General features: G+C 49.5%; 1 protein-coding gene across 4 annotated transcripts in view; it reads right to left on the reverse strand.

The window, feature by feature from the left end:
- Positions 1 to 812: 812 nt before the first annotated feature.
- The window catches only part of DAPK1 (death associated protein kinase 1), a 151,603-nt gene continuing 127,445 nt past the window's right edge, over positions 813 to 24,970 (reverse strand). For 3 of the 4 annotated variants that reach the window (XM_084784059.1, XM_084784058.1, XM_084784060.1), the window contains exons 19-27: positions 22,631 to 22,708; positions 14,248 to 14,470; positions 13,245 to 13,433; positions 11,629 to 11,826; positions 10,645 to 10,783; positions 9,273 to 9,393; positions 6,774 to 6,962; positions 2,121 to 3,349; positions 813 to 1,630 (exon numbers count right to left, since the gene is read on the reverse strand). In XM_084784059.1, the coding sequence (XP_084640185.1) occupies positions 1,591 to 1,630; positions 2,121 to 3,349; positions 6,774 to 6,962; positions 9,273 to 9,393; positions 10,645 to 10,783; positions 11,629 to 11,826; positions 13,245 to 13,433; positions 14,248 to 14,470; positions 22,631 to 22,708 (2,406 nt within the window). In that variant the 3' untranslated portion in view covers positions 813 to 1,590. Of the gene's footprint in view, positions 3,350 to 6,773; positions 6,963 to 9,272; positions 9,394 to 10,644; positions 10,784 to 11,628; positions 11,827 to 13,244; positions 13,434 to 14,247; positions 14,471 to 22,630; positions 22,709 to 24,970 lie in introns of all 4 variants that reach the window. The other variant, XM_084784061.1, reaches the window with a different exon arrangement.

Consider the following 24,970-nt stretch of genomic DNA (forward strand, 5'->3'; position numbering starts at 1 on the left):
AACTCACTATGTACCCAAGGATGACCATGAACTTCTTCTGATCTTCCTGTTTGTGTCCCATAAGTACTTTGATTGCAGGATGTATCCACACATGTGGTTAGGCACATCGAATGGTTCCAGCATCTTCTAATGGTACATGATCATGATGGGGCTCCAAACCTTTATGGACCTTTGTGGGGAAATGTCAGTTAGCAACTGCAATAAAAAGGTGATGATCACACCTTATCACCCCTTTTCAGGGCATCTTTTTGGTTCAGTCTCTGTTCAGAGGCTACACTGAAGACAAGGAGCCTCTTCCTGGCTGAAAAGCATTTCTGGAAGCTGCTCAATTGTGGGACTCATGGCTTTGAAGGCTTGGGCCACTCTTCAAGTCTTGACCTCTAGTACCAATGACAAAGGTACCTTATCAGCTTTCTTACCAGGCAGTGTAGGCCTACTGTTTGGGGGGCTTCCTGTCCCTGCAGGTAGTGTATGGCAGGTCTTCACAAACCTTGAGAATGACATAGCAGAGGGTGCCATTCCTCAGGAAGGCCTGAAAAGTCTATGAATCCAAGTCTGAAAGGGCCAAGGGGCCATCCCACATAGGAGTTCGAAGTAAAAAGAGAGCAAAGGTGAAAAAAAAAATCACCCAGGCCCTTTGTATTCCCTCTGCCACCTCTAGTTCTATAAGTAAACAAGCAAAGCCTGGTGCTTTCCAAGTACTGGAAATGAAAGGTTACCTGGATTCGAGGTTGGTCGATAACGTGGTACAGAATACCAGGAGTGGAAATCCAACAGAGAGCACAACTCCTTTTAAATCAAGGACTAACCAGTCAAATGCAATAAGCAACAGTTTATTTATAAAACAGAAGAAAAGAAAAAGACTTAATTATTTTACGACAGCTTATAGATTGAGTAAAAATACCAGTATTAATATATATGTATATACATAGTGCATATATATATATATGTACAGATGATGTGGTAACATTACATGCTTCTCAGGACAGAAGAATTAAAACATGTCCCCTCAATAGATTAAAACTTTGATCGCAATCTCAATCACAGTCTCTCTTTCAGACTTCCAGTACAGGAAGTGATCAAACCAGGGGCCTAAACGTAGAACCCCTCTGCTATGCAGCAAGGACAACGGGCTGCCATGGGTCATGAGCAGGGTCTTCAGCATTCTTAACACAGGGGTCTCCACAGCCCTACACTGTGTCACCTTCTACCTGAGATGAGACGGAGGGATGAGGCGTGACAGTCGTAGGTTTCACGTGTATGTTCACACGGGTAACAAAAGCAACTAAAAAAAAGGTCTTCTTACAGCAACACTGGCCATGAACACTCAGGGGAGGGGACTCCTTTCTCCTCTTTCCTTGCCAAGTAAAACACAGAGCCCCCTCCTTAGAAAAAGAAAAAAAGAGAAAGGGAAGGGAAAAAAAAAAAAAAACAACAACCCAAAACCAACAACTCAGAGCGAAGCACCTCTGTCGATGATCAGCACACAGCAAGGAACAGAGAGGTAGCGTTTCCGTGGTGACAGCTCCGGGCTGACTCAGATGATTTCAACACACCCTCTTCTGCAAAAGGCACTCACATATTGTCTGTTTACAAATCATACAGTGGGGTCCAAGCATGGGAGTCTCTCCTACAAATATAAAAGAGATGAGCTGAGGAGCTGGCACAGCAGAGAAAAGGGCAAGAGATACACATTGTGGATAAATGTGTCTTTCTTTTCTTTTTCTTTTTCTTTTTTTCTTTTCTTTCTTTTTTTTTTTTTAAAGGATAATCAATAAAGGAGTTTAAACATTTTTTTTTCTCACTGAAAAGTTTGGAATTCCAATTCAATTATGTGTAAGAAGCAAGGTCTGAGCAAGGATGAGAGATGGAGTCCAAAACACTGACAGAGGGACACCAGCTTCCCCACGTGGCCAAATCGGAGGATGTGGTCCACGCTGGACTAGGGAATGTGTGAGAGGGAGGGAGATGGGAGGCTGGGAAGCAGGGGGACACGGTGGAGGGTGTCTTCAGGAGCAGAAGGGATGCCCGGGGAGCTACACTGAGGATGGGTGACTCCCTCCCCACCGCCCTTGCATCTCAGTCCATACAGACCCTGCCCGAGCCAAGGCTGCCCTCACCGGGACACCACTGAGCTAATGGAATTGTAGGATGTGCCACTGTTACAGCTTGAGGCGTAGGCCTCCTGGCCACTGCCATCAAGGTTGATCTTGAACACAGAGGAGGCCTTCAGTAAAAAGTCCGCAGCATCTCGGCGTCCCAGCTCCCGAAGTTTGGATATCAGGATGCCCACTGTACTCTCAGGGTAGGAGGTCCATTCCTGTAGCAAGGCATGCACTGGGCTGGGAAGGAAATCCCTAGAAGCCTTGGTGTTGGTGTTGTGCTTGGCCACCATGTCCGGGAGGCCCAAGTTCATGGCCAGAAGGCACCAGTCTTTTCCCATGGGGTCAGGTGGGTCAAGAAGGCGACTCAGTTTCCTCCGGGTCAGGAGACTCAGGTCGGACGCGTGGATGTCCATGCCAAGACTGGCCTGTGAGTAGACATCATGACACCCAAAGCATGTGATACTGCTGAAGCTCTCCTTGTACCCTCCCATGGTGTTGGTAAGAGAGCTCTCCTTCAGGGTCTGGGCACGGAAGAAGTCCCGGGGCTGGTAGACCATGACTGGCTCATGGTGTTCCCGTAGCTGCTGGGGGCTCAGGTAGTGCTTCACCGTCAACAGTCCCGGCAAGGTGGTGGCCATGACATTCTCGATGGTGCTGCACACCGAGTCCAGCAGCAGGCAGCACTTGATCTTCTCTGTCTCCAGCCCTCGCACCTGCACCTCGATGCCCTGACCATGACTGACCAGCAGCACCAGCAGTTCAGCCCCACGGTTGGTGATCCTGCAGCCACTCACCCACAGACGGATGTCCGCGTCGCCCTCGGCGCTCTGTTGGTGTATCCACCGGCACAGGTTAACTTGGACTTTGTGGAAGATGCCACAGGGGAAGGGGGTGATATGCTCTACAGGGACAATGCGCACCCCACCATACACCATCACCTCATCCTCCTCATCTGCCCAGGAGCGCTGCAGGCTATCTGTTTTGATCAGAGCAGGAACATCCACCATAGTCCCACTGCTCAGGTCCCGGGCGCAGATGTCCATGGCGTCCAGTATCTGCAACAGCTCCTCCACGTCACTGTCTGGGACCAGGCGCTGGATGTCTTCCATGGTATAGCGGCCCCGATAATGGTGCAGGGCCCTGGGTGTCTCCACAGAGAGCAGCTTCCCCAGGACGTTGGTGCAGAGCCATCGGGGATCCAGCAGCAACACATCCTGAACCGTCTCACTCTGCATGATGTTGATCTGCCAGAGGGGAGAACCCACAGTCATCAGACAGAAAGGAAAGCCAGGCCAGACACATTCATTACCCAGAGATCAGGGGCAGGGGGGTGGGGGGGTGGGGGGGGAAGGGCACCTTCCACGGAGACAGACACACTCTGAGACAATGGATGCATCAGTAAACCAAACCTGCCCACCCCAAGCTGGTGCGTGACTATCAGGAGAATTTCTCAGAGCCGAATCCCATGGAGGTAAGAATTGAAAGTATGTAAAGACAGAAACAAAAGCAACAGCAAACCAAAGCAATAAAGAAAAAAAAAGATGAAGAAAGACTTGGACAGGAGGTGAGACAAGAGAATGGAAAGATTGGCTTCTGACGGGACCTGAGTCGAGAAGAAACCCACAAACGATAAAAGCAGCCAACAAAAGAGATCATCAGGGCAAACAGAAACCCCAATAGGAAGAGAATAAGCCCAGCCGCTGCTCCAAACCCGCGCTGTGCTTCTGGGTGGTGGTTGTCATGTGTTTTACTACGTTTTGTGTGGGAACAACTTGTCTTTGGAGACACTCAATGACTTAACGGTAAAATATGATGCTGTCTGCAAAGTAAATGAAAGAAGATGAGAGAAAGGAGGCCAAGGAGTTAAAATGTAAAGAGTTGGTCAGTGTCAGTTGTGGTGTTCAGTATGTGAGGATGCACGGTAGAGTCTGTAGTTTTTCTGAGACAAGATGTCACTCTGTGGTCCAGGCTGGACTTAAATTCTTCTTCTCCTTGCCCCAGCTTTCTGAGTGTTAGAATTATATATAATATATATGTATGTATATATATATCCCTTGACACCTAGCTTCCATGGTAATGGGATTTTCCCAGGAAAAGGCTCAGGATATTGTAACTAACATACTAACAAGATATAGTTTAAAGACACTAAACATTTTTGTATACAATTTTTATGTTTGCCAGTATGATAACCCCTCAACTGAAAGAGGGAACAAGCCAAGTATGACATCCAATGGAGACTACTTTCCATTTCTTTACAAGCACAAAAGTTGGAGAGAAAAAAAAATGTAAGGAAAAAAACAAAACAAAGCCAGAAATCCCTTTTCTTCTGGGCCTTTTTAGGATAGTCTATGAGTAATGGCGACTCCAGGTGGGCTTTCCTTGCAGGGAGCTCTGGCGCCACCTGCTGGCTGTGGGACTCTACTGCTCTAGTGTGGCTTTGGCCTTTCACGGCTTTCGCCTTTGAGCCTCAGACTTAACTTCCCCAGAGCAGTCAGTCTTTTTTCAACGGGGCATTGAGTGGACCTCCCTTTGCCACTACAAGGTAAGCAACTATTGTTACTTCTTTACGGTTGAGAAAAACAAGACTTGACCCACAGAGGAGGGAACTAAGGGGCTCGTGATTTGTAACCGGCTCGGGAAGGCTACAGCTGCACAGAACTGGCCCACACCACCAAGCTTTCCTCTCCTTTTCCCTCTTTCTTTCCCTCTTTATTTCTTAAAGCCTCAAGCTCAAGGGGAGAGGGCATGTGACATGAAATTAAAAGAGTTATACATCATTTACTTAGAAAATATCTGGTCTAGAACTATACTATAAGAGAAAACTGTGGAAGGAGAGGGAAGATGCCTTTCATCTCTAGCTTTGTCCCACCCCTGTCCTCTTCCTTGCATTCCATAATTTTGCAGCATTAATACTCAGCCAGACAATCAGATGGCATTTTACTGGGAGTTCGAAGGCTGGCATCATTGTTTGAGACCCTTCTGGACCACTAGCTCTCGACTCGGTATTAGTTTCCAAAATTAACAACCCAAGACAAATGCAAGCCCGATGTGACACCCAAAAATCAACAAACCCAGCTCCTGGTTTTTAACATCCTCCTCGGAACACACTGCTTCTCCCTGTTACTAATCACAGCTATTACTCCTGACCTAGCCTGGCTCATAAGGCCACTTGATTTCAGAGGAGGCAGGAGGTGATGGCCCTGCCATTTCCTGAGGCCAAGCACACAATGCAATTAGAACAGAGCTCCCATACTGGGCCAAGTGTCACACAACCATGAACAAAGACCAATTTCTGTCATTTCTGGTGGGCATTGCTTGCTGAGCGGTCTTTAAATGTGTGGTCCTGACTTCAGGGCACTCTGCATATCACAGCGTCTCACTGTCCACAGGCACCGTCTCCATAAAGACACCTTGTGGGCTTTTCTCGGTATGTGTCAACACAGGAGCATTTCAGGAGCCTCTCAGTTCCCTCAGAGCAGCTAGTCTAAGGCCACCAGGAAGAGCAGGAAGGCAGTGGGTGGCTAAGGGAGCGGCAAAGACCCAGTTACCCCAGACAAGAGCAACTAACGGGACCTAGAAGACAACTACAAAACAAACAAACAACAACAAAAACAGAACACAAGAGAGACGTGCACAGGGAATAGCTGATTCCACCTGATATAAGCATCGCACACACTTCACTTCTAGTAATGCAACTGGCACCCTGAGACTCTTACCAGAAGGTTCTATGCATGCAGGTCACACCCCAAACAATGCATCTAGCAGCGTGTTAACATCCTAGGACTTCAACTTCCATCAAGCCACACACACACACACACACACACACACACACACACACACACATACACACACACTGAACAATGGAATAACTTTCTCCTCCTTTTAACAACCAGGAAGCATATAGATTTTTGGTGCAGCTAAAATAAAGGAAAAGTGTGTCTTGCAGGTCAACTTTAAAGGAGAACCCCTCACTTGCCACATTATGCCTGTGTGCATAATTGGGCACGCACATGACAAAATCAGATGCATCAAACAAAGACATAGTCACAGTCAGCAAAGACTCACATAACCCAAGCCTGTCAATCAAAATAGAGAAACTCCCAAACTTTGTCCCCTGTAACCCAACTTACGCCTCTTTTAGGCTTCATAAAGAAGCCCCAGGCTCTTGAGCAGTTTTACTCGTGTAACCTGCTGTCACTCTGGTCAGTGTATTGCTTTCTGATCTGCACTATTGCTTTCCTTTGAAACCATGTGAGGTTTTGTTTTGTTTTGTTTGCTTTTTGTTTTTGTTTTTTTGTTGTTGTTGTTTTGTTTTGTTTTGGGGGGGGTGGAGACAGGGTTTCTCTGTGTAGCCTTGGCTGTCCTGGACTCGCTTTGTAGACCAGGCTGACCTTGAACTCACAGCTATCTGCCTGCCTCTCCCTCCCGAGTGCTGGGATTAAAGGCATGCTCATGTGAGCTTTTATTTCAAGTCCTTGAATAAAAGGCCCCAAACCCAGGGACATCTAGCCCAGACTCTGCCCGCTGGTAAGACTGCAGTGAAACAGAAGCAGACGACAGAAATTCTGAAGGCTTGGCGGGATGAGGAAAGCCTCACGTGACGAGGCATTATAGGCAGCAGGGTCGTTTCTGCTCTGCCACCCGGGGCTCAGCCACCTGCAGCCTCACCTCGCCCGTGCTGTGCAGCTGCTGTGCGATGCGCCGGAGATCATCCTCAGAGGCCAGGGGGTTCAGCTGGTCCTGCACATCGTATACAAACTGCTGCAGCGACATCAGCTGGTTCGGCCCGTTGAGCTTCCGCCAGGAGGGCAGCGTGGAGATGATCTTCTCACACAGGTGAGTCATGGGAGGGCAGCCCTGGACAAGCACGAGGGACAGGTTAGCCACTGCATAACTGGGAAGAGCTAAGAAGCTGGATGAGACACCATTCATCCGACCCAGAGGAAGAGGTCAGTGCTTTCCTGGCTCAGCACCAGGTCAGTTCCTACCCTAATGTTGTCCTTGGGCAGAATCTAATCATCAAACGCAAGGGGTTTGGTTTTACGTTCACGAAACAATCAGTCCTCCCAACAGCTTCCCATTCATAGAACCCTGCACCACCCTAGTCGGAAACCACACACCACAGAGGTATTACATCATTAATTACACAAAATGAATGCATCCTGTGTCTCCTTAACTCCACTCCTTAATTAAAGGAAGCAAAGCTGCGGGGCTGGAGGGGTGGCTGAGGGGCCAGAGCATCGGTTACTCCTGCAGAGGACTGGGCTCCACTCCCGATAGGAACAAAGTGTCTCATGACCTTCCCTAACTCCAGTTCCAGACTGACGTCCTCTTCGGATTGTCGTGGACACACACATGCATGTGGGCAAAGCATTCAAATACTCAGAATTTGGTAACAATTGAAAAAGAAAAAGAAAAAAAAAAAGCAAAACGGTCAAGAATAGATTCGGTCATCTGAGGCCTGACCCGCCTGACCTCAGGACTTGGGGTCAGGGTTGGTCTGCAAAGTAGCTGGCCATGCCATAGTCAAGCTCAGAGAAGACTTCCTGTTGCCTGAGGGATGGGCACATTGATCCAGACCTGGGAGGGGACCCTGGCTTCTACACCGAGTATCTGTCCCCAGATCACAGCTTGCTGACCTGTGAGACGGGCCTGCCAGACCACCCTCATACATATGACAACCGAGACATGGCGCCGCCCTAGCGGGAAAGCAAGGGACCGTGTGAGGCACAGGGGCTGGCGTGCTTGCTAGGTGAGGGTCTTCTGGGTTTCCTGGGGCAAGAGCTGGTGACAGAGGCCTGGGTGTCGAAAGAGGGCACACGATACAAGGTGGCCCTGGCGAGGCAGAGATGAGCTGTATCTTCAGGCAGGGTGATGGGAACCTCTCTGAGGCTGTCTCAGTCTCTTCCATCCTGGTGTTCTTTGTGACTTTAGCAGCCTCACTCTAGGGAATCCTCCATCTGCTACATGACTGACATCCTCCCTCATCTATGTACCCCTTTCTACTGTGTGACTTTTTTTTTCTGACAAAAATACTAATTTTCAAAAAGGTCTAATTCCTTTGAAAACCTGTTAGAAGGATTGCTCGGTCCTGAGGGACATATTCCCCAAAGTTCCCATTTGTGGTCCTTGTTATTCAGCCTTTGTACATTTGCAAGCTTTGGTCCAACCTCTTTGGGGATAGATCATGAGGAGAGTGGTGCAACTTATTTCATCCCAAGCAAATAGTCAGCTGTGCTGGTTCACTAAGTAACCATCCTCTCTACATACAGGGCCAAAGACCCATGTCTACTGTCTTCCTCAGCCACTCCGCCTCAGATAGGAACCTCACCGAGTGGCCAGACAGGGTCCCTCACTGCACCTAGAACTCACTGGCTAGCTGAAGAGCTAAGGGGTCCTCCTGTCTCCCTTGAGCCAACCCCCCTGGTGCTGAGACTACAAGTGCACCCCTACATGCTTGGCGTTTGTGGGTGCTGAGGACGCAGGCTCTGTTTGTGCCCTGAGCACTTTACTATCTCTTTGGCTCAGCGTCTTTGCTTCACAGAAAATGTCTATGGACACTGTGATAACTCTCCAAGCTGCCCTTAACTGTTTCGATCGTAAAACCTTTGAAACGTGTTTTTTCCTTCCACTTCAGTTTTAAGATGAAAATCCCAATGCCCTCCATCCTGCTCAGAGTCTGGGTAGAATTATGTGATAATTGTGTAAGTGGGGAAACGCAACACTCAATCGTATTTGACCTGCAATGAGACCACATCTCATCCAATGTGTTCTCGTCTGTTAGCACACGTCATTTGTTAGTGACTATTTTTCTTTTCTGAATTTGTCACACGTACTAAAATAAAGCAGATTAGAATTGCTGTTGTAATTTGTAAAAAGAAAATATTATACTTAGAGAAGCCAAGGAACACTCTAGAAACTTGATACTCTCTGAGGTGGCCCACTGTTGCCCATAACAACCACCTCCTATGCTGTCTGTTTCTCCCTCTTCCTGCCTCCCCCAGAGCAACAGCAGACCATCACCTGGATAACAGACCTTAGTCCTGGCTCCTACTGTCAACCTGTCTCCCTAAAAACCAACCCAAACTGAGGGCAGTACTAGGGCCAGCACTCTGACCAATGCTAGCATCTCCACAGTGGGGTCCAGGCCCCTCAGTGTGTACTCACCGAGACAATCTGACTGCGTATTTCTTGCAGGTGATTTCGAAGAACCTTAATGTCCTTAGACCCAGATGCCCCCGCATCCAGCACAAACAGCTTATTTGAGACATGAAGGTCATTCCCGAACCTACGGCAAGAACAGGAGCCACATCAACTCTCGATCAACTTTAGTGCTTCCGATTCAGGGGTCGGGTTCCTACTAGCCCCAGTGGTTGATGGGAGGAAAAGGGGGAGGGTCCTGGTGACCCTAAAGAAGCCTCTCAGTCCCTGACGTTGGGTGGACTCTGCTGGTCCCTCTGGGTGCTTGGGAAGTTGGTGTGCTCCCTTGGCCATATAAACAGGACTCTGGGGTTTCAGCACAGGTGCAGAAAATGAATATAGAAAGAGTCAGACCCTCGTGACGTATGGCCTAAGTGTTCACTTTCCAAGGGAGGGGATGAAATGCTGGGCATGGTGGAGGCCAAGACCACAAGCAGAATAAGAAAGGTCCAGCCCTGACCCAATAATATCCATGGAAGGCCTCTTTAGCTCTCGCTGATAACTCAAGACCTGAGTGCCAGCATGTTACAGGAAGCTGCAAGTTTAAATTTTGTGTTTTAACGATTCATGTGGGGGGGGGGGGGACAGAGAGAGAGAGAGAAACCTGTTTTTGGGTGCCCAGAGACTAGATCCCCTAGAACTGGAGTTATAGGCAGTTGTCAGCTCTGTGTATGGTGTGTGTGTGTGTGTGAGTGTGTGTTTGGGTGCCCAGAGACCACAAGAGGGCATTGGATCCTCTAGAACTGGCACTAACAGGCAGTTGTGAGCTGTGTGTGTGTGTGTGAGTGTGTGTGTGTCTGTGTGTATGACACCTGTATTTGGGTCCCCTAGGACTGGAGTTAAAGGCAGCTGTGAGCTGTGTGTGTGCATGCTGGGAAACAAATTCGGGTCCTCTTGCTGATGGAGCCTTGGAGCCTGCTATGGTTCGGGTGTGGTCTGTGCTCCAGAGTGCTGTGTCACAGAGGCTCTGTCCCTAGTATTGTGATAGGCTGTTAACAAGGCTACTTCTATGGGATCCGTGAAGTCTTTCAAGAAACCCTAATCCCTGGATCCCTTACTCCTTCGCCACCATGACGACACGTAGCAGGAAGTGATGTGATCAAGGGGACCTCCCGGGACTGATGACATGGAGTTTAGACTTCTCGCCTTCTAATCTAAATACATCTTTTCATTACTAGCTACTCAACCTCAGGTATATCGTCATAGCAATGAAAACTATTAATAGGTCATAAGTAAAATAGTTATTTCTATACTCCTCTATAAGAGAAACAAAGGGCATATATGATAATGCTGACAGAAAAAGCACTCTTCCCCCATCTCACCAGCAGGCCGCCCTCACCTGTTCCTGATCTCTTTCAGCAAGGCTGTATCCTTATCGTATCCAAACTCGCCTCCAGCAGGCCGAGGGATGTTCATGATGTCAGCATGTGTGGCCACCAGGACAACCCGGAGTGGGTTCTTCAGCTTGCCTCCGAACGCTAAAGGGACAAAGTGTAGCCTGTGAGAGCCTGGTGTCCTTTCTGACTGACCCTCCTGCCCCAGAGGAGTGTTGTGCAACCTGGCCACCCACAGCCTCAAGGGCTACCATTGCGGACTGTGGCTCCTGGTCCTGATCCTTCCCCAGAGCTCTCTCGGAAGATACAAGAGCAGAGTGCGGCACAGCAAACGGCTCTCGGGGGCTTCCTTAGATAGGCTTTGGCACGCAAGGGGAAGCTTGCAAACAGGGGCAGCCTTCACGGGAACAAAAGAAGCCTGAATGCAGCCAAATGCCCGAGCCAGCCCAGAGAGAAGCTGTCTTCAACTCACGTAGGCAAGGCTGCTCCTCCCAGGAGTGTTCTTTTTAAAGAGATATGACAAAATAAAAGGCCAAACAACACCCTCTGGGCGGTCAGCCCAGCTGATGTTATGAGCTGGGCTTTCTGGAGCAGGAAGCTGGACACTGAATATCGCCCTGGACCACGGACAGCTGCTCCTGCCATGGGCAAGGGCCATTCCATCACCCTCTCCTCCAGCCAGTGAGCTGAGGCCAGGCCACCTGGGCCTTTTCACCTGGGCCGCATGGAGCTGCAGACTGAGGGATAAGCCCTTCTGCTGATGAATGGCAGGCTACTTTGCAGAAGGGAACAGGACCCGTGCACGGAGGACCCCACTGTGCACCCAGCAATGACGACCTTGGTGATGAAGTACGGAAGAGAGAAATGGCTCAGGACAGCATGGAAGCCACAGCTGGGAATGCCATCCTGTAGGGCCTGAGTGTGGCCAGCAGGAGGACCCCCCCCCAATAACAGCATCGCAGGGGCAAAGGAGGAAGGACCTCGCTCACCTATGGGTTCTTCAACCGGGACCAGAGACTTCAAGAAACTAAGCCAGAAAATCACTTGGTTCAGCTGGATCTCGTAGGGCTCTTCTAGGCTGAAAACGATGACGTGAATGGACGTGGGATCATTGGCAGCGAAGTAGTCATAGCAACAAAAGTACACAGGGTTGCCAGAGAACTCCCATACGCTGAAGTCACCAACGCCTGCAGGAAGAAAACAAAGGCTGCAACATCCCACACAGCTTCAGTGGCTGATAGCACCGTTGTCAGGTCTCTGCACAGGGTTAGTGACATCTGCGGCATGGTCTGCGTAAGCGCACAACGTTCCCCATATCCAGTGCTCCCCAGCCTCTAACACACACACACACACATCCCTGTTCTCTCCTATGTGGGATGTTGCAGCCAACACTAGAACTTCAAAGAAAAGCCTGAGAAGCCAGGCAGGGGCTGTCACAATGGCTGGATCACCCGTGGAAGAGACCAGAATGCCTAGTGACCTCATGGGATGGGCAGCAGCTAGGGCTAAGGGAAGGTGGAGCTGCTAGCATCCTGCATCAGCTCGCAAGCGCATCGGCACAGGACGCTGGAGTTGGAGACTAAGGTTTAATGTCTGCTTTGATGGAGCCACGTCTGCCTTGGGCCAGCTAGCTTTTCTTTTCCGCGTGTCATCCTTTCGGACCTGGAAGGTTGGCCCCATCCCACCACTGTATCTTAGGGAAATAGCTAACTCATTTACTGACTCACATAAGTTCTTAGCTGCATGGAGGTTAAATCCGAGATGAGACTTGGACTCACTCTCTAGCTCAGGCTGGCTTTGAGCTTGTGGTAATCCTCCTGCCTCCTGCGACAGAGCCTGGTTTGGACTTGGACTCTGAGCTAAGATTTTTGGAGCCTGAGTGTGGTTCCTGCATGAGAGCCTTGCTCTATAATGTGGGGTGCTAAGAAGTGGGGAGCTACTAAGGTACAGTGGTAGAGGAAGGGTGGTGAAAGGTCACTGGAGGGTGGTACACAGAGGCCTGCCTAGGTGACATGAAAGCCCTTGTCTCATACACAAACAGACCACGCCAGAGCACTCAAAGAATTCCCTGTGTGTACGTCATGGCATTAGGTACAACTGTCAATGTGTTTAAACGTCACCTTTTTGTACTTAGTTTATCAAACTATGACGGGCTGTGCACGCCATTATATCTCCATCTAAATACAGCTCTACTTTTCAAAAGTTACTATTCAACCAGCCACTACTTATTAAGCACCTACTGAGTGCTAGGTGCTTCACTAGGTGCTGATTTATTAAGCACTTACTGAGTGCTAGGTGCTTTACTAGATGCTGATTTATTAAGCACCTACTGAGTGCTAGGTGCTTTACTAGGTGCTGATTTATTAAGCACCTACTGAGTGCTAGGTGCGTTACTAGGTACTGATTTATTAAGCACCTACTGATAGCTCCCAACCATGTAGTTTTGCCTTCAAGCTTGTTGGCCTGGGTTGGCCCATTACTAGTGTGCACAGGACTTTGTTTGGATGCAGAGGATACCACTTGGTAAAAGCTCCGTTTAGGTAATGACTTGAAGCTCTGAGGAAGGAAAACCCAAGCTCCTTCCCTCAGGGTAGGTGGGGCATACCATTCAAATACGCATTCTGGATGTCGATGGCTTTGGTGGACTGGTCATCAGTCGAGCAGTGTAGGTGGTGAGACGGGGCCACGAACACTTCCAGCATCCCTTTGGTGAGGCCCGGCTCGAACATCATGCTGCGGCTCCTCACGCTCACATTCTCACAGCCGGGGTACAGGTTGTTAATGCTCACTGAGACTGCGGGCCAGAGGATAAGAGTCAGGGCGTAGTGTGGCCATCCCAAAGCGGGCAGCCAAGAGGAGAAAGGTGGATGGGGAGGTAAGGTGGGTAAAGGAGGCAGACATGGGTCCAGGGAAAGGAAGGAGTGCAAGATGAGGAGGACTCGATACATGTGCATTTCGATATATCTTTCCATCCTTTCCAAGCCTCGCAGGACTACTAGGGATCCCCAGAAATGTCTCATGCCCAACACCTGTGTCCAGGACAACCACCTGAGAGGAGTGTAGGCTGAAGGCTGAAGCTAGCAGAGGGAGGCAGGCAATATTTCACAGGTGGCCCTTCCTTCCTACACCTCAGTCATGTGGCATGCACTAAAGGCCAGGACAGGCTTTTTGGTAGCAGGATAAAAATAATAGGCTATGAAATCACAGGGGGAAAAAAAAGTTGCCTACTGCCCTCTAGTGGTCAAAGGAGGCAGATTTGGAGGGAGAGCCTGTTTTGTTTTCCTCTGAGGGTCATTAGGCAGTTCCCTCTTTCTGTACAGACTGCAACATAACATCCACAGCCCCCCACGGGAGCCATAAAACAGAGCGAGACATGTAGCAGCCAGTGACAAGTGTATGTGAGGTCCCCACCAGCCTAAGTCACCCCAATGCTTGTCTCCCTTCAGGAGGCCTGCGAATTCCTGCCCTCATAAGTGAGGGTGGGTGTGCCACACCTCAGCTGCTCCCTCCCCGCCCTCCTCAGCCTTTGCCTCAGGGGCATCCTTCACCCTGGAGAATGCAGAACCCAGCAACTTCAGGAGCTGTGGCCACCACCTGGAGGTCCTTACCTGTGGGCTTAGCAGCCAGGGGCGAAGGTGGGAAGCGGGTAGAGTTGGTGGAGGAGAGTCTGGGCCGCCGCCTTCTGAAGAAACTCCTTAACAGCCCACACTTGAGAGATTCCACCAGTGTGGATTTCCCTGATCCCGAGTGTCCGAAAAGCTTGAGCTTGATTCTTGGCTGGAGATTCTGTGTGGGTCGGAGCTGCTGGATGAAGAGTCCTCGGTGTGTGTCCTGACAGGAGATGAGAGGCCGTTAGTCATGCGAAAAGTGAAACCCTGGGCAGGCTGCACCCGTGAGCCCCAGGCCTCCTGGTTCCTGGGTCTGCACTTCCTACTCGAGTTAGGAAACCTACAAGATGAACTTTATGACAGGTGGACCTGGGTCCTGGGGTCCTCCTCAAACTATGGCACCAGCCAAGGAAATTATAGGCAGTAAACTTCGAACCCCTACCCAGACCTAACCGATGGACACGACATTCTCCACCATTGAGTGGAGAGTGAGATCTGACTTTTACGTGAACTCTGGTGCCCCATTTCTGACCACGTCCCCTGGATGGGGAGGCCTGGTGGCACTCAGAGGAAGGATAGCAAGTTACCAAGAAGAAACTCGATACCCTATGAGCATATATATGTGGAGGAGGTCCCCCTCAGTCACAGACATAGGAGAGGGGAGTAGGGGGGAAGCAGGAGGGAGGGAGGAATAGGAGGATACAAGGGATGGGCTAACAATTGAGATGTAATATGAATAAATTAATTAAAAAACTAAAAAAAAAAAAAGAAATACATTATTTTGCTGTTTCCACAGAAATGTTTTTAAATTCGGGAAAACACAAGGCATTGCAGTCACCATTCTGGTGCGTGAGGTTCGGGGACCATGCAGTCAACCATCTCTGCTCTCTTACTCGAGTCCCAGCCCATTAGCAGTCACTACCTGGCAACCTCTGCTCTCTGTCCCTGGATCTGCCTGTTTCCACGGCATCTGGATCCTAACAAATTGGGTGGGAAAACCTGTGAAGCATCAACTTAGACATGAAATAAGATGAGGCCTGTCAGACCAGCTAGGGGCCTGTTCCTCTGTGAAGAGAGGCTGTGGCATCGGTGGTACCGTCTCGGCATAAGAAGGTAGCGCCTGCCCCTCTCTGGGCTGTCAGTTGGTTGCTTGATGGCTACTGTCATGGTCCATGTAGGGCCTGTCTCTATTAGCATGAAAGGTCTGGTTCCTTTATGGCCATAGCACGGGGGCAGAGCCTACTTTTATGAGACTGGTGAGAAGGCACCGCAAACCGAGGCCAGCCAAGTGTGGTCTTGGACCTGTAGGAGAAGCATGTGTCTCCCAGCCTAGAACAACTCTGAGATTCACTCGTTAATTTTTCCATAAACACAGAGTGTTAAGCTCAGTGCTGAGAACCAGGCAACGTAGACGGTCAGATCTGGGATCTTGAAGAGATACAGTCATGTGGACAAACTGACGTCGGGTGTAGCATATGTGGCCTGAGTGGGATGTTTTTGTCAAGAGGCACAGCCCACTCAGAGATCTCATCTCAAATCTGTCCTTCATGCCACAAGGTCTCAACCTGTCCCCAACACTTGCCTCATTTTTATCATCTCGTGCTCTGTCCCTAACCAGGAAGACCTGTTTGAAGCTAGCACGTGCAGTATTGCACGTCTCCTCCTTCGTTGGGCCGCAGGAGTTTCCTCTCTGATGTCACCTAATGCCCATCCTGTCTCTTCGTCTCTAGCAGGCTTGACATCCCAGCCCCAGCACACGGAGAGTGAATAACAAACAGAGCTGGTACCTATTAGAGAAGATCCATGGCAGGACATCTCACCAGAGACGTGCACCTGGCTGAGTTCTAAGTCCTGAGATGCTCGTTCTCTGCTGACCTTTTCCCACTGTGTCACCATTGCTTTTCCCGTCAATTACCCCGTGCTACACAGGTGCATAGAACTCCTCAAAAGGTTGGAGCCAGCCCTTTCTCAGCACTGGTGGCACTGACCCCTGGTGGGCACTATGGAGAGATACATGTATTTAAGATGCTACAAAAAGAGATGGATGGCGTTTGGGCGATGGACGGAAGGTGTGCCTGCATACTCCTACAGTGAAGAACATTCTGGTTCCCCGGGACTTCTGAGCACCTGATCAGGATTTACACAGGAGAGAAATATTGTTTACAGTCGTCTCAGCTTAAGACTTCGCTGCATTTTTGCACATAACCTGGGGTGGGGGTGGAACGCAGAGTTTGCCAAGGTTACAAGTGTCTTACTAACTTGGTGGCTGGCTCATACGGTATTTACAACTTCCATTGCTTTAGTGCATTTATCTTGTGTGCATGTGTGCGGATGCTGTGGCACAAGTGCAGAAAGAAGTCGGAGGGCAGATTGTGAGGGGCAGTTCTCTCCTCCCACAAGGCAGATACCTTTATTTACCATGCCATCTCCCCGGATCCCATTAGTCATCTTTGTACCCCAGTGCCCCCGACCGGCTCTGTGGGGGATAGGTCCTTGGGACTGGGAGGTCTTGAAGCATTGGTGAACAGAGATAGGCAAGTGACAAACAGAGCAACCCAAGGTTGAGTTTGCGTCTGAGTGTATTTTGCAGCTAAGTAGTCTAGGTTTTTAAACCTACATTTCAAAAGCAAGGGGGGAGGGGTTGTGGTTACATTTTTCCCACAGAGCAGATTCAAGGAAGTCAGTGAGGAATCAGGCACACACAGTTCAAGTGCAGAATGTGAAGTTATTGTGTTGTCATATTTTGACGTATTCATTGAGACCCTTAGGCCCCTAGCAGCCCTGACACCATGCTGTTTGAGATTTCAGGAACTCCAAGGCCATGGCAGGCTCTCCCTACCTCACTAGCACTAGGCCCCACGTTCCTGCATGCTCACACTGCGACACATCATATTTCCCTGCCACTATTTCCCTCCCACGTTTCATCTCCCCACTGGTGAGCGTCTACTGGGAAATATTTGCATGGTTTTCTTGCGTAAAAAAAAGTCACTTCTGGTCAGTGAAACGCCATTACAAAAGCTATGCTGTGAACTCCACTGCTGACTGGCCACAGAAGCTGTGGCTCATCCTTCCCTTTGCAGGTAGGAAGACTGAAACCCAAAACTGTTGCCCAAGGGCACGGAGCAAAGCAGAATCTAACATTGGCTCCTTTATCCTTCCAGGAGTGTGAAATGGAGGCAAACGGAGGGGAGAGAGAGATGAAAACGACATGCAGACAGAAGGCAGAACCTCAGGCTGTGTGCTAGAGGCTCACACACAGAGGACCACACAGCCATCCACACAGCCCATCTCACTGAGAAGACACAGCCTCACCGGGGCACTGTCTCAGGCACAGTGTAGCTGTGAGGACTTCCTGACTTCAGAAAGACTTATAAACCATCACTAGGAAAGTATGCCATGTCACTTTGGCACCTCATTTTAGTTTGTTTCCGAGGCAAACCTATTCCCTGCTGGGAGCATGGTGGGTCACCTGCCTGTCAAGAGCGGCAGTGCTCTTTTCGGAATCTCTTGACAAGAAGCTACTCCTCGGTTAATAACTGACCTCAACACATTCTATTTTATCAAAGGAAGCAGCGTTTCGCTTAACTTACACCTTGGTTTTTCTGAGGCCCTGGAATCTGGGTGTCCACACAAGCAAACACATCTTCTCACTTCTCAAGTCAGGACCCAGGGACAACAGACAGGAGTGGATTTCCAAAAAAAAAGGAACCCTAATGTCGCCCGCTTCCTGCCTATGTTCAGATCCCTTTCATTTTCCTTTTCTGTCCACAAAGAGGTGGCAACTTTGGTTGAGAGGTTTTAGTGGTTCTTGACCTTCCTAGTGACCCTTTAGACAGTGTGGTGACCCCCAAGCAAAAAATTATCTTTGTTGTTGCTTTATAGCTGTAATTTTGCTACTGTTTTGAAATGTATTGTAAATATCTGTGTTTTGACGGCTTTAGGTGACACCTGTGAAAGAGCATTTTGAAAAACTAAAGGAGTCTGAACTCACAGGTCAAGAACTGCTGTTTTAGACCCTAAGCCAGAAGGACCACTTTCCTACTGAGATGCGCAGACCACACTACAGTCTTGAAAAGCAAAGCATCCTCAGGTGCCCTCGTGTCTGAGGGAATCCAACCTCATCTTGCAGGAAGATCCCTCACACTCTTCACTGTGAACCCTGGAGAATCTAAATCCAATGAATCTGACACAATCTTCCCCAGACAGAAGTTTCCGATTGCCCTCCACACAGGCAGCTGGCGCATTCTCACTTCCGGCCACCAGATGGCATAGCAGACACAAGCTGAGGCGCTCCGTAAGGCAGTTTTCACTAACCCAGTGCACTGTTTTCCTACTCTAAGGAAGGGCAACAGGCCAGCTCTAGGAGGTGCTATGCATGTTAATTGGTTTGAAGGGACTCACAATAGTCCACCAACGTGAACACATAGCTGAAGTGCTGAGACTAGACCTGACCGCAAACCCCACCTGGCCAAGCCCTCAGTGGCTGTCTAGGTAGAAGCTTGTCCATGCAGCATGGACGGCAGTCGCAAGCTGGGGTAACCGTGCTACTGCAGTTTTGCTTAGGTTCTATGATGTCCTTTAATGTGTATCCCTCGGGTCTGTGGTAGCGACTGGCGCAGGGGGGTCAAAGGTTTGGGTGAGTCCTCTGCGCAGGCTGGACATGATCTGGTAAGAGAGTACGCCTCCTGACACCAGGTGTGCAGGTTTATGAGGAAGAACCTTCCAGATGGCTGTGAAGGTGAGGTCTATAGGACAGTCACCCTCAGCATTAATGAGCATCCATCGCTTGCTTTAAGTACTTGCTCAGGAAGTTAATTCAACTTGTTTTCTTGTCCCAGACTCACAGAACAATTGGCCTGCATGGTCCCAGATCCCAGCCAAGGCTGGTACCACAGAGGCTTCCACTAGCAGGGGCCTCTGCCTCTCCCCCAGATCCTGACACCACAGCTGGAACCCGGCAGCTCCCTGGGTTTGCAGTTTTCTTTCTTCAGCAAGTTTCCCTTGGCAAATTAGCTTTCACATTACCACTGGGAAAGATGGACTAAACCCACAGGCTGGAAAGGAAGTGACCAGCAATCTGGAGAAGCCAGATAAGAGCCCTAAGAATAGACGCTGGTTTACTGCACGTGCAGGAAGCTGTTAGCCCCCAAATAGAAGGAGTGAGAATCCTAATTATGCAAATGTTCTTCACTGCTGGTGAATTTTAATTCTGGGCAACTCCCACTACTGTCTGTTTTCCAAGGCATTCCTGAGCAATCTTCAGTGTATTATGCTTAGGTTTAAGAGAAGTAGGCTCCCTTTAATATCGGCTTAAGGAAAAAAAAATATCTGGCTAATGTGACTAACCAAGTAAACCAAGTGCCCAAGCCATGATAAACATGGGCCTTGCAGAGACAGAGGTGATGAAAATGGACTTCGAAGCCAAGTCTAACACAGCACACTCCTGTGGCCTTCCTTCCCTTCCCTTGCATTTAGGTGAAGAGACTGGGTCTGGCTAGTCTGCAAAGTCCACACGGATTGGGTGCAGGGACTGAACAGCTGTTTCCTGGTAGAAATCTGCATGAGATAGAAGAGAGGACAGCTACCTCCTGTCCAGCCTCAGGGGAGGAGCAGCCAGAGGTCAACAAACAACAGCATGCTGGGAACTAGCTCCATCGAAAGAGAAGCCTCACCCTTGGTACCTACAGGCTCTTATGCTGAAGCAGTCCCACCAGACCTTACTGTAAGAGCCCAGAGTGATGTCATTGAGCTGGCAGGAGACTCAGAGCTGGTACCAACTGTTCCTAGCCCTCCATATTGAACTGAGCCAATGCAGACGCCACACAGCTCAGCTGGACCTTGTGTCCTTACCACTAATCCTGTAGTTACAGCCTTAGCTTGGGTCCCTAGCAGTTCTATCCCTTCCAGAAGGGAGGCTCCTGAGCCCCCCTGAGCACAAGGCTGCAAAGCCCTCCCTGGTCCTGTGTCAGTGATGAGCACAGTCTCTCTGACTCTTATGGTGGCTTCCACTAGTGCCGGTGACAGATGGCTTTGGTTCCATTTCCTCCACAGCAAAGGTTCAAAGCTACATTCCTAAGAAGTGAGAACACAGATGGTGGCTTTTGACAACTCCTTAGGAGCAAGTAAGAGAGGCCAATGCCCACCTCTCCCCTGGGTGGCTCTAACACAGCAGAGACCACAACATGGTGTGGAGAGGTCATACCTGGTTTTCAAAAAGAGAGAGAGAAGGAGACACTACAACAGGGGCCTGGAAGCCAGGGACCAAAATATTCTGCAAAGACAGGACTTGCCACCCACCGGCAATGCCAGGAGTACCCTGGTGAGAGGTACTGAGGAGTGTGGCGGGCCAGGCAGAAAAGCACAGTAGACACGCTGTAGCCTCCCTCTTCCCACACGGTACTCTTTTTAAAGTCTCTCCTCCTGGTGACCTAAGTGACAGCTGCAAACAAGTGCAGCCCCCCTGCCTTTCTCTGCAGGCACTGGAGGCTTCTGCAGCAAGCTGCTGCCCTCGCTCCTCAGTCCCCAAGGCTCTTGCTTTGACTTCTGAAAGCAAGTCTCCTAATGGGGCATCTCCAAGTGCTGGTGGTTAGGCAGTTCAGGACTTAGTCTTTCCATCTGAGAGAATGAAGTACCAGGACTCTGCCTCACACCAGGGGACTGAAGTCTAGAGTCATGTGAAAGACAGTGAAGGCAAGTGTGGGTCCTGTTGAACGACAATTCTATAAAAATCCTGCCTGAGGAACAGAGACCCCCAGCTCAGTACATTGGGGAGTTATCTGGCCTGCTACACGACAGGGTAGCTCAGCACAGACTCACTGAGGTGTCTCCATGCTGACTAGAAATGCACACTGCGAAGGCCCCGTGCCCACAGAAAGACCAAGGAGGCAGACATATCACGAGATGGGACTCTCAACTCTGCCCTAACCCCTCTCAGTTTCTTTGAGGTGAGGTTTCCCTGCATGAACATCCTCTGTGAACCTTGGGTATACAAATGACACTGCCTGCTACAGGACTTCAGGGTCCCCACCACAATCTCCATGGTCCATTATAGAATAGCTCTTCAGGGTGCCATGCCAAGCACGAAGTAAACCAAGCAGTGCTGTGTGCAGGTGCTGTTCTGAGGACATCGTTTCTCTCAATCTTTCAGGCCTCGTTATCGTTCTCTGAGGAGGCACCTCTTCCCACGGGTCAAATGCAGAAGCTGAGGCACAAAGCTGGTGAGCGATGGGCCACTTCATGCAGTGAGAGCCTCCAGGCCACGTGTGCTTGTTAGTTCTTATTAACTTGATATAAATTAGTCACCTCAGAAGAGGGGCCCTCAATCGAGGGATCGCCTCCATTAAAATGGCATGGCAGGGAGGCATTCTCTTGATTAACGATTATTTTGGGAGGGTCCAAGCCACTGTGGGTGGTGCTACCCCAGGGCAGGAGGCCTGGGGTTCTGAAAGAAAGCCAGTAAGCAGCACCCGTCCATGCTAGGACTGGGCATCATGTCTTCTCGAATGCTCTGTAATGGCTCTGCCAAGTGAGCTACACTCCCAGCCTCAGGGTAAGATTTACCTTTTTAATACTTTTGCTTCAACATCCCAAGCATTAAAGTCGTGTGTTTACTATCTCCTTGTAAGTATTTTGTAAATGCCAACCACCATCCTGTTCTCTCTGACCATTTGCTATGCACTGGTGTTGGTAGCCTGACGTATCTAATTTTTGCTACATTTTAAATAGACCTGCAGTGAACATCTTTGTGTGTTAAGGAATAGATATCTTAGCCAAAGGGGTTAGGGTGTTTTTTAAGTCTCTTGATTCATGATGTAGGTTGCAAACCTTACACCTGTATTTATTTATTTTCATGCTTTTTATATACTTTATAGTGCTGTGGTTTAATAAACAGAAGCTTAACTGATACCTGGGAACTCAAAACAAAAGAGAGAAAGAGGCATCATGGTCAGTAGTCTTCCCTCTCATGGGAGAGGGTTGGGAAAACAAGGCCAACACAGTGATGGGGGAAACATCAAACTAGTTTGTGTGTCTGTGTGTGCATCATCTGCATGCCCAGTGCCTGTGGAAGCCAGCAGAGAGTGCTGAGTCTCCTGTAAGCATGGGACTTTGTAGATAGTTGTGATCTGCCATGTAGATGCTAGGAATTGAACTCTGGTCCTCTGCAGTGTTCTTATCCACCAAACCCATCCCCCCAGGCCCCCACATTTGTTTTTGTGACAACTGTAGAAGAAACTCCATAGACACTTAGGCATGTGTGCCAAAGACAGGACAAGGGCAGATGATCTTTCTACGCCTATGTCCAATGCCTCTTTCCTTTTCCACAAGGAAAACACCAAGAACTTCCCACATAAAACCAGGCTGAAAACCTCAGGTGAAGGCTCACCTTTCGCAGTCTTGCCAGGAGCCCCGCTACGTGCTCATGCTGCTCTGACTTGGCGAGGTCCTCGGCCGTCTTCCCATCCTGTAGGAGACAGATGATCAGTGTCTCTCCCCTGAAAAGCAGAGCTGCTCGACACACTAGCTCGACGCAGAAACAGGCACAGCGGGGTTAGAAGAAAGGCAGGTAAGTAAGCAGCATGCCCTGGCCTGTTTCCACTATTTTATTTGGTGACTCAGGAAAGAAAGATACCAGAGCAAGGAATGCAAGAGTGTCCAGAGGTGACAACAGAGGGATGCTCAATCCACAGGCACAGTGCACACTCACTCTCTGGCTGACTGTTCCCTGCCTGAGCCCCTGTCTCTACTGCAGCAGCCACGAGTGTCCGTCTGCCTCAGTGTCACACATACAGACCTGGCCTTCAGACTACACCATGGCTGGTAACCACTGTGCCTTCCAAAGAGTGCTTAGTCTAGCACAGTTTGATTTAAGGTTGTTGACAAAAAAGGGCCCACAGCACTTTGATATTTGCTGTTTAATTAGAGACTTTTCACTGAGCTATAGTTTCCTATGGATGGATTTGTTCTTATTTCTGTACCATGGACATGCATATCTCCTGAGAGCCTTCTGGTCCAGACCTGACCCAGGCCGCAGTGAGGCCCAAGCATGGCCTCACATTCCCTCATGTGGACAGGAGCTGTGGCTCCCACATCAAGGGAGATAGATTCAACTTTCGGCTGAAGTTTTATTCAATCCTAAAATGCAATTTTCAAAAACAATAAGTCTATGGCTTCATAAGGCAAGACAGGACGTGAAGGCCTGGGACACCCAAAGTCTGTCTGCCTGCCAGTCTCCTAGGTCCTCAGCTCAAGCTGCTCTTGAGCTACACATATGGTCTCTCTGGCCCAGCAAATCTTAGTCCCGGCCCTACTGGACTGTGTAGTTCTCTGCTGTGGAAAGCCATCACCAGCCTCATACAGTGTTAACAACACCGCTACCGTCTACCAAGGAGCCAGCAACGTTCCATGACCTCTAGCTTGAAAATCCACCATGTCTCCGGATAATTCCATGTGTCTTCTGGGGACAAAGTTGCCAGGCCGAGAATGAATGCTCACTCCAGGCTAAAGCTGTGGTTCGGGGGGGGGGGGCAGATGGGGGAGGAAGGTGTAAAGTCAGGGCCACCCTATTCTTACTACGTCCCTAACGTCTTGAGATGGATCCAACAGGCTGGACTCCTCCTTTGCCTGGGCTGAACGGAGTTCCTTATTGGACACTGTACCCCAACTAAGAGGTGCCACCGAACTGTCTCGTGGCTTCAATTGCATGTGAGGCCTTCAGTGAGGTTGAGCACTGACTGAGGGAAGGGCCACAATAAGTACCTCGGGCTTTCCAAGGAGGCACCCAAGGCCGAGCTCTGAGGACATGCAGGTTCTAAGACATGGAGGTGGGCCTGGGTGTTCAAGGTGAAGCTGCAGGCCTGGGGCCCAGAGAGTAGACAAGGACGGCTGGACAGTAGGGCAGGTGTCCAGGAAGGAACAGGGCAGATGAGCCATGAGCATGCAGAGGAGAGGTGAGTACAGGGGAGGCAGGAGGGTGTCAGGACTAAGAAGCAGGACTAACAGGAGCCGCTGGCACTTGGTGAGCAGGAGAAGGCAGCGAGAATAAAAGAGAAATCAGAACATGGTCACATCCAGAGAGAGCAGGCACTGTGGAGTCAAGCTACCAGCTCCTGGGGTGGTTCTCAGGGTTGTTTCATGGCCTGGGTAGATACACAAAGGTCCCATAAATGGTTTGTCACACTTTGATCATGTTGATCACATGCTATTTAATTTTATTTTTGAGATAGGGCCTCATTATGTAACTCTAGCGGGCCTAGAACTTTCTATGTAGACAAGGATGGCCTTCCTCTGCCTCCTAAGTGCTGGTATCAAAGGTATGTGTCACCATACTTGGCGACCATAAATTTTGTTTTAGTTTATAATAAAGAAACACCTCCCGAGAGGTAACTGGTGCTTCTGCTGAGTCTAAGGAAAGTGAGGCTGGGAAGCACAAGTACTCAGAAATCGATCAGTCCCCGTGAGATCAGACCAGGAGACTAAAGGTGACACTAGGAGGCACTGTGGGGCCAAGTGTTAATTGTACAGTCTTCTCAGAGGCCAGAAAAAGTTCCAGTTCTGGCTGACTAGCCGTCCCATAGGGCAGCAACCTCAGGTCTGAAATGTGGCCCAAAAAAAAGATGTCTGTCAGCTCAGAACACACAAGGAACTAAGAACTTGGTAAACATAAGAAAATATGAAAAATATTAATAATCTCAAAATATTCCTGCTAAAATGATATCTTGCATGC

This window comes from Acomys minous (assembly GCF_964271855.1).
Source record: "Acomys minous genome assembly, chromosome: 5".
Classification (NCBI taxonomy): Eukaryota; Metazoa; Chordata; class Mammalia; order Rodentia; family Muridae; genus Acomys; species Acomys minous.